This window comes from Pygoscelis adeliae, unplaced genomic scaffold, assembly GCF_000699105.1.
Source record: "Pygoscelis adeliae isolate BGI_AS28 unplaced genomic scaffold, ASM69910v1 Scaffold265, whole genome shotgun sequence".
Classification (NCBI taxonomy): domain Eukaryota; kingdom Metazoa; phylum Chordata; class Aves; order Sphenisciformes; family Spheniscidae; genus Pygoscelis; species Pygoscelis adeliae.
Window position 1 is genome coordinate 620,117 of NW_008824810.1, and position 10,340 is coordinate 630,456.

Sequence of the window (10,340 nt, forward strand, 5' to 3'; positions counted from 1 at the left end):
GCCTGGCCCCCGCCGCCGTCTGGGGTCACGGCGATGCCAAAACAGCTCAAACGTCAGAGGGCACGGACATCGTCAGCCCTGCGCACGACGACCCCCTGCACCGGTCATGTCGGCAATAACATCCTTCCGATTCCACTACCCGTTTTAGTGACAGCACCGAACACATACATGCTTATGGAGAGAAGCAATATACACGCTCGTACCTTGTTCATAACCAGCATGTCATTGAAGCAGTTATATTACCATAAACTCCTGATCTAAAATAGATGCCAGAAACTATTACGCTCATTTAAAGTGCTGCGCCTCTCTTGTCAGAGCTGGCAGACAAAACCCAGCTGCCATGCCCTTCTCTGCTTCAGTGGAAAGGCACCAGGGCCTGGCGAGAAAATAACCCAGGGTAGCTTGCAGCCTTCTTGGGCTGACGGCAAGGTAGGCTACGTACACCACAGTCGCTCCTCTGTACAGGGCCCGTTCTACCATCCTGCCCAGATTACATAAAACTCCACAACCGCTGGACAGCTCTGCAACTAAAGTCTTTACATGAAGAGGCAAACACTGCCCTGCCGATCCTTCATCGCCCAGCAGTCTGGCATGGCAGAGATTGGTACACTAGCATGTTAATCCAGCAGGACTCGCTAGCATTAAAAAGAAAAAAAATAATTACTTTTAACTCTACTGCCAGATTTGGTCTAGGAACAGTACGGATCTAGACATCAGTTGTGAAGCAATGTATGTTTTTTACCTGTAACTTAAAAAACACATCTCCACGCCTTCCAGTGCTCTCGGCATTAAGCCATATCAACTGAAAATTGACTCACGCTTTGAACAGAATACATTTATATTTAATTATGAATACCTTGTTTCTTAGACAACTTCTGTTTTCCACCACTTTAAAGAAATCTATTGTTAAAAGCAGAAGAAAAACATACCTGCTCCAACAGCACATGCACAAAGTAAATAAGGAGCTCTTATGTCACCAACAAAACAAACACCACATGCAAAGGAAAACAAGTCCTTACCTCATGCTTCAGGTTCCCGTGTTCTGAAACATAAGTAAAAATTGGCATTATTGGCGATTGTAAATTGTACGCTTTTTATATAGCGATCTCAGTCTGTGCCGTGTTGCATTCCAGAGAACACTGCTGCCTTCTTTCGCTACCTGAAACCCGCAGCCGCCCCGGCAGCCCGGGGCTGCACCAGGTCCTGTTGTGCAAACCCTGCTGCGCTCCCCTCCCCGCCCACCGGTCCCGCCGGGCAGCGCCCAGCCGGCTAGGACAGGCTCCCAGCCGCACGTTACGCTGCACGGCCCAACGGCGGCCTGGCAGTCCAGTCCGCGAAACCTGATGAACCTTTAGTTCATTTAGATGAGGTTAGAGCGTCTCAAAAATACTTTATAAATATTGACTCGCTGGGAGTTCACAAGCTACAGTTCTGCAGCGCAAGGCGAGTTTACACCTTTTCTTGTCTCTGTCTTTTCATAGCGTGCCAACGTATACCAAGAGAAGATGCACACCTTCAGCCTCAAGATTTTCTCTATTTCGTGTCTTTAAGCTCAATTCAGCATTGCATTAGTATACCACAGACTCTGAAGCCATTGGTGTTTTATCTGCCTCTTTTGCTATGAATTTTCTTGTACTATTTAAAAATGAGGAAAAAAAAAAAAGTTCTGTGGGTGATCAGAAGGACTGCATCACGACATAACACTTTTGCGCACGCACACACCACCACACATCACAAAAGACACAAAAAGGGGCATTTTTTTTACATTTTTCTTTGCATGTCTAATCTGGTAACAGGTATTTAGGTGTACTCTAGATTTTGGTTCGGTGCCTTATCAAAGCACAGAGAGCTGTATTTACCTGTGTGCGCTCTCTAGGACTGCAGACACTGTTGAGGCAAAGCACAAACCGCACATGCCTGGTCTGTACTTCATCACATTTGAAAACTTTCACTGTAATATCTTGTAAACAGTAAGCCATAGTCACAGTAAATCAACTAAAAAGTTTTAACTGCAAGTAGATTTTGTTCTGCTATAAAAAAAAAAATTACATTATATAGTACAGCGTGGGAAAAAAAAAATCTTTGGCTTTTAGCATTTTATGTGAAGATGATAAGGCATGCCGAGACCAAGCACGGCAGCTGAGGACTCTGGGCCGGGCAGGCACAGCCCGTTTACCACTGCAAACTGGCAGAGCTCTCTTCTCACGTACGCTTTCAGTCACTGTTTCCTCTCTCATACAGTGCGCCAAAGACGCATCATCTTGTCATCCCCAGAAAACACTTTTATGATTATAACCTTTCCAAACATATTAATTGGCATTTGTATAGTAGGCAAAGAGAAGAACAATAAGCCCGCCCCAAAGCAGGAGGTGCAGGTAGACTACTGAGGTTTTCTAAGGAGCCTGAGGGAATCAGTTGCCTAAGTGCTGCTGAAATTCAATATAATTTTGCTATTTACTTTCACAATTTGATACACCTTTCAGAATGTTTGCCAAAATCTGAATAAAATCACCTTTTTTGAATGTTTCATCTCAGCGTTATAAATGACTTCAAAATGATGGGAAGTCATTTAGGTAAATACTTGCAGGGGGGGCCAAAACTTCAAATCCAGGCTTAGGGTTTTTCTTCTCTTTTTTTTTTTTTTTAAATGGCCTATACTTAGTTCTGCAGATCTCTTATCAAAAAAATGAAATGGAAATGTCATTCTAGCCTCCAATGGGAATGAATCAATCTGATTTTTAATGGTCGCTGTTGAATATTATTTTTACCTCTAGGAAATATCCCAAACCCAACTAGATGAATGAGTTCCATTTGGTGATTGTAGCATCCCAACGCTTTTCATAACCAATAATTAAGAAACGCATCGATCAACTTTCAATAATTGGATTCAAGAAAGCACTCCACAGGACGGTAATAAATACTCCTGATAATTTGCATAAAACATATTTCATGAAAAGGGAGGTGGGGGAATTGGATTAAAAAGAAAGCCCAAAACTTTGCCAACACTGATGGATCGAAATGCCATTTGTGACTTCACTATTAACACTTCAGGAACAGAAAAATGTCCAGTATCTGTATTTCCGCATAAAGCTTATTCAAAAAATAAGACTTATGCTTGTCTTGTTATTGCATTACAGTTTAAATATTCCTGTATTTCAGAATATTCTGTATTGAATTATGTGAATTGCTTCCTCATGAGAGATCTTTTTTCCAAATGTTACACAAGCAAAAGAGCAAAAAAACCTCATTTCTACTTATTTCTATTTTTAGAAAAAAAATTAATGTCTGAGGATATCCACCAGCAGATATTTTACACATGACAATTTTAATTCAAGTTCCTGCTCATCACCAATGTGCCAATGAAATTATCGAGTGAGTTCTCCGTTCTGACAGCAAGCTACTTTTACTGCCACAGTTCAGCACAATTTTTAGGTTTTTTGTTTATTCACTGAGGCCATGATACCATTGGGTCACATTTTTATAATTATATTTTACCACAAAAGCAACAGGAGCAGCAGCTGGCCTCGATAAGTGAGGGAGCACAGATCGGAAAATAGGAATAAGCTGCTCCTCAGGGATGCAACAGAGCAGCTGGATTTACATGCTAACTAAATGGAGAGTAAATAAAAAGGGTATGTAGTAAACTACTCACCTTCCTATTTTAAAAGAAAAATTGAAATATTTAAAATGCAGGAACTATAAAGTAAGCCACTTTGAAGGAGCTGTGGGACTACCTGCCCCTTTCTGGTCATTTAGCCAGTCACTGCATAATCAGAAGAAAAGCAAATCGTGACCTAGAAGTACCATAGCGTAGGGTTCTGCACAGAATATCAAGCCCCCTGAGTGACTTTTGTTCAGGTTGAGCAAGGATGGTTAGTTAAACAAATACAGCTCAACCTTTGTTGCAGTTAAATAAAAAGTGGCATAACTCCAACGAACACTCCGGGATTTGAGCATTTACTTGTCAATGCTGTTGACATGGTAGGTTTGGAGGAGAGCCAGCAATTTTGCAACTATTGATCAAGCCAGCAAAAAGGTAAACAGTGAACGCTGCTGGTTTCTTTTTAGATGTCAAAACACATGGGTTTTTTATGAATAATCTCTAATGTGCTGTAGCAAGCAATTATTACATAAACAGCAGGGACCATATTATCGGGCATACACATTACCATATGAAAGCAACTCTAAACTTAACCCATTCATACGGTAACGTTTTCTTTCAAGTTCATCACACCGTCGAAGAAACTTCTTTTCCACCTAAGGAAACGTAGTACTTCTTCAAATGGAATTATCTAAAGGAATAATGCGTAAGTTAACTAAAAATTACTATAAAAATGCCCAGTTAATGTTTTTCTAATCCATTTATGCCCTGATGAGAGACGCTTCTAACATTCCCTGAGAAGAGCGATATAAAGAAGAAAATTTTGTGGGTTTGGCATCATATTTAAAATATTCAAAATGTTTTCAGATTTTAGAACCATTACTGGGGGTTCATCTAATTGAAATATTCAATAGCCTGTGGAACCACCAGACGTTTGCCTGAGAATACTTAATTCAATATAATTGGACGGACTTGGAAAAAATTCCAGTCTGGCAATAGAAATGGATTGTTAATTCTGCTGGTTTAGGCTAGGAAACAGACTGGAGTTCTGCACTACGTTCTGGGCAGAGTGATACTGCAGAAATTGCAAGGGCCACAGAACAACCTGTACAATGAAAGTGGGAATAATGAGGGAGACAGCTTCTCCTTCGTCTACTAAAGGTGTGTCTTACTCATTCTCGCTTACCAAAGGTCCCACTCTTAACCATTCCCAAATATAAACCCTTCCAACTAGTGGGAGAGCATCACCAGGTAAGTAAAGTTGTCCTGTGCCTTGAAATAAGACATAGGAGTGCAGTTGAGAAGCCAGAAGAGGTGGAAAGGGAAGAGGAGACCCCCCCACATCAGCCACCAGAGAAAAGAACACCACATGTGCCTTACAAATGGCCCTGTCAGACAAATATGTGCATCCATTTTGTAATCCTTGTGTTTAAGGATTTCATAAGGCCTTGTGTTTAAGACTGCACAATCAGACTTGAAGGAGTTCATTAGAACATTAGCAAAAAAGAGGGGGCACGGAGGATTTCAAGTCACAGAAAAATTAAGTGATAGGGCATAAAACTAAAATACATGAAAGTGCAGAAGGACTACTTGAGCATGTACAGGGCAGCATTGCAGGGGGAAAAATGTTAAATCAATAATGACAGAAACGAGCACAGAAGACTTCAACCAGCACTGCCAATTTATGGCAACAAGGGCAGGAAAAATAACAAAAAAAACCAAGGGCTAAATGCAGACACTTTGTTCTATTTATTAATTCATCTGATTAACTCTACATCTTTTATCGCTGCAACTTCTATAATCTGTTGAACTGGCCTTTGAAGCAAAACATCTGAAGAGCTGTCATATGTTTGTGTAAAAGGCATAGCATGGCAACACAGCAATTTATCTTCAGATTTTGTCAATGTTTCTCTCATAAGAGTATCATCTAAATCTGACACTTATTAAATTTGTCATTCTAAAGGTTTCATCTGTCTTTGGATGTCTGTCTTTTGAATTTTCACACACTGTGGCTTGGAATGAAATACAAAAAGATTTAATCCACTCAGGGAGGTTCTATAAGCAGCATTTCAGAAAGGCGAGCGAAAACATCTGCTCAGTGGTCTAAAAAGAAAACAAAATCTTAAACTGTACAAAACCAGAAAACGCTGAGGAAAATTCAAATGCCTTTAAGAAACCTAATGGTATATTCTCATTGCAGTGTTTTGAATTCTGATCACCTCTTTTCAAATAGACCTCTGGAAATAGAAGAGGTCTACAGAATGGGAATGAAAATTATTTGAGGCACAGAAAAAGTTCCACTTATGAAGACACAACAAAAAAAATTTAAGACTATTCAGTTCAGAGAGTATACTAACAAAAGGTCACGAGAAGTTATAAAATAATTTATCATATAGAAGCAGTCAGTCAAGACTTCCATTGACTCTTCTCACAAAAACCCACGAAGTTGCATGTTAAATTAAAAAGGTAAAAAGGCCAAGCATAACCAGGATAAGATATGCAACCTACAAAAATACCCAACAAAAACCAAAAGCCAAACAAACACTTTACAGAACTCACTGTTCCAAAACTTCTGAAACACAGTTAGATGTTTTTATCAACAAAAATAGGGAAGCTATGCAAAAGCATTAACAAGATGTAAAAACTCTTAGAACACCAAAAAGATAAAAAGAAAATTTAACAGGATTAAGAAAGTAGCATCATTCCCGGGCATTGTCTGCCACACAGAGGATTTGCACTTTCCTGTGAAGCATCTGGAATCAACCATTGGCAGAATGACAGAACACCAGATTAAACAGACCACACATATATCATGGGAGATATATATATGCACTCCATGTCTGTGGCCGTAACTAATACCACATGACTGGGGAATAATAATGTCCAGTTTCCTAAAAGGATGATTGTGTTTCATGCCCATTACACCCTGTGAAAAAGGCTGTCATAGTCCCCTAGAAACAAAAGAAACACATAGCGATCCAATAAATGTTCCAGGCATTTTGCTACCGTTGAAGCATTCCGGCTATGCTCCACAATTTCTTATCTAATAGCATTCTCAGGCCACCTTTGGTAATTTCCCACAGGAGCAGCAAATGACACCACTAGAAAAATTAAATTTATCATAAATTAATTTCTCTAAAGATTTCAAAAGGAAAAGCTTCAAAATTAAAACTATGTTAGAATTTCATGCATGCAGAGCATACTTCTTCCACAAAATGCAGTGAAAATCTTGACTTTTACATGATATCTTTGTGTCTGCATTCCTTTAATAACATTTCATAACTTAGCAGGCATGGCAGAAAACTTACAGGAGACCTCATTTCTCAGCATAGCTCTGGAAAAGTGAAAACAGCTCCAGAAAATCATTCATACTCAAGTTGCATAAACCAGTATTTAAGAGAGTCTGAATTGTCCCATCCCTTTCTGGACCATAGAGGGAAGCAGGAACCAGTAAAGCTCCCCCTTAAACCTTTCCTTACTCTGTGCGCGTTATGAATGGGCAGCAGTGCTCAATCAACACGTCTTTCTTTAAAAAGGCAAATAAAGAGTAAAAATGGAAAAAGGCAAAGAAAAATCTCCGGATTTCCCTTCCTGCTCAGTGGCCAAAGTCCCTCACCAGGTGGAGAGAAGACGCATTTTCAGCAAAATGGGCAAAACCATTTGTCCTCTCCATACTCGTTCATTCATAGAGCAAGGGGGAGCATGGCAAGAACTGTAATTTAGAGTTTGGTTTTGCAGCTATGACCTACTCTCAGAGCAGGCTGTAAGGAAGCCACAGCCTAGCACCTCCTGTCATTCTGCCTCGTGAGCCAGTGGAAGATACACAACTCTCCTAGCTTGTACTAGAGCTACAGAAATCTGGGAGCCTTTGCACAGAGGAAAAATAGACTGAAAAGAGAAAGAGAAGTTTGGAGAGGACAGAGAGCGGAACTCCGGGATGTAAGCTAAACAGGTAACACAAAACAGTATCTTAACAATCCAGTTGCTTCCAACTTCAGTAAAGAAAGACTCAGTACAGTATCATTTCACAAAAATCAGGGCAATGATTTAAAGTAAAATCCAAAACAACATTCTGCTCCTTTGAAGTTGTAAAATGATAATTTATTCCATTTACAAAGAAGCAGAAATGTGATTTTTTTTTTTCTTTATTTTGTTCCCTCTAGCAAGTGCACAGCATTACTTAAGTATGTATGCAGGAAAACTGCAAGAAATCAGACCTTGTGTTATCTAAGCATTTATGGTCATTCTTACTGATACATGTTGCACCATATATGTCCACAGATCTTTACAGAGGAATAGAAAGACAAGCTCCTGCCTCCTGGGGTGCCAGCTATCCAATTAAAGTAAAAACTACAAACGCGATTAAAACAGAAGGTGCCAAAGAAAGAAAAAAGTAGAAGTAGGGGTGGTTTATACCACAGAAGATGGCTGTCTTGTGAAGAACAGTATGTGTTTGTTTTTCCGCTCTATTAATTTAAATGTAATTGCTTTAAAATATTCCATTTCTAATATAATTTTAAATATTTATTTTCTTTAGACTATCCGTAGGAGGTTCTGCGAAAAAGCCATGTTCCAAAAAGGATTTCAGTGAAAAATACTGTGATTGATTGTATGGTTTTCAGATCTACAAAAGATTATTTTTAGAAAGTCCTGACTTAGAGGATAGCATGGAAGATCTCCAATACAGGAAAGCAACTGAGAAAATAAAGTTGACTGACTGCAGCAGAAGTCAGTACCTGCCATCCTGACGATTTCATAAAAGAATGAAGCAGGCAAATAAATAGCACAGTGAGCCAAAAGCCAAGTAGAAGTCAGGAAGCAACGACAAACAAAGACAAAGAAACAAGCTTATACAACTTTGAAAGGAACAAAAAGCTAGAACCAAAATCTTGAAGCAGCAGCTTAGTGAAGAGCAGTGGATGAAGTCGTCATGTAATTCAAGCAGTGGGAGAGAAATTATCTCTGCAACAGCATTTTGCAAACATTGTAGATAGTAATGTCAAAAAGAAAATAACCCAATGGAGGAGGTTGCAGTAGCTTATGTGAGATATGTGAGACATGAGAAGCTTCACAAACTATTCTGAAATAATTCTGGAAAGGAATGTATAGGTTTTAGAGAAGTGAGAAGGACAATTAATTAGAAATTCCTGCAACACACACAACTACACTTTCCAGAAATCATCATGTGTTCCAATGGCTCTTCTCTTTTAAACAACAGGAATTCAAACATATTAATGGAGAGTGAAATTCCAGGGGGGGGGAGTGTTTGTCAGTTGTCCCCCCCATCAGCACCAAATCATCTCTAGAAAGAAGAAAGAGTAGTTAAGAACCTGGACAGAGGGAAGAGTCAAAAATGACACTGTGGTTACATGACTAGCTGGCTGGAGTGTAACAAGCTCACTGCCACCAACTGAATAGGTACAGGGAAGGGAAGGGGGGCAAATGATAAGAGCCAACATTTGGCATTAGCAGTGGGAGATCCAGAAGATGTTAGAGAGAGAATTACAGATACAGTACTGAGCAGAAAGGGAAGAGGCCATATTTGGAGTCATCTGAGGGAGACCAAATGTTAGCTGAAGTCAAAAGAGTCCTTAAGGTCCTAAAGAGCAGAAGAAGAATAGAAGTGCACAGTAGTGACAATGGCCAGGGAAGAAACAGAGTACAGCAATCGATTAAAAGAAGAGGGGAAAAAAAAATGGTCCTTAGATGAGGGAAGTAGAGAGTCATCAATCACCTTTTTGTGAATATTGTGAGTGGACAGAAACCATGGAAACCAAAGAGATGAAAGAGGAAGCTGAGGCAACACAAACAAACAGCTTTAGGAGCTGAGAAGAAAATATGAAAATTGACATAGACATAAAGGGAGAACCACAAGGAAGATAGATGATATGCCGTACAGTAGGTGTTACATATGAGCAGTCTACAATTAAAACGAGAGCAATCCCTTGTTGTATACGACATTGACAAAAAAATTGGGTTTGACCTATAACAGTTCTCTCCTGCTTTCGAACATTTCAATTTAGTAGCAATAAAAATCCCTATGAATTCTAAATGCAATTCTAATTGTGCTTATAAATGGTAGTTTCACAAGTACGTATGTTACAATGAACACAAATCAGAGGTAAATTAAACCTTAATTATATCTAGAAAGTTTTATGTCCTAATTAAAAATGGTATTCTAACAATAAAAATGACTTACCACCTGAATTAGCTCTGCCACAATTGTCTAATCTTCCTAAACATTCTTTGTGTGCTCCAGCTCCACACTTAGAACATAAATAGCCTTGATAAAATGTTCCCCTGTAAAATAAAATTAGGTAGTGATACATTAGAGGTGATAAATTCCACGCAAAAAGGAAATAAGAGATGTGGCAGAAGGTATTAGAAGTCATTTGCTGTTCTGCATAATGACAGCCCTTTAAAGGCTCGAGCAAAAGTGACAACTGACAAGCAGCTCATCTGCTTTTTGTCACTACTAGCCATTTAAAAATCACAACTAGATAGTTCTTCTGGACTACTAGTAGAATAACAATCTCCATTTCAATTTAGCCCAAAGCAACTTTGGCACAGTACGCTTGAAATTGTACCATTACGTATCTATCCCACTATAGATCTACACTTCCATTTCCTCTCAATGGGAATTCGCCCAGACGCCATGAAGAATAAGATCCATTTCAAGAGAGTTGTAAGTGTGACTATATATTTAGGCATTAAGGAGTTTATAGGCTATTTTGCATGT

At 39.3% G+C, this 10,340-nt stretch overlaps 1 protein-coding gene across 1 annotated transcript in view; it reads right to left on the reverse strand.

Annotated features, from left to right (window-relative positions):
- Positions 1-10,340, reverse strand: part of VAV3 (vav 3 guanine nucleotide exchange factor) — a 138,993-nt gene that overhangs the window by 56,852 nt on the left and 71,801 nt on the right. Inside the window, exons 16-17 of the mRNA XM_009324219.1 lie at positions 9,801-9,901; positions 1,020-1,042 (exon numbers count right to left, since the gene is read on the reverse strand). Coding sequence (XP_009322494.1) covers positions 1,020-1,042; positions 9,801-9,901 — 124 coding nt within the window. The remainder of the gene's footprint in view (positions 1-1,019; positions 1,043-9,800; positions 9,902-10,340) is intronic.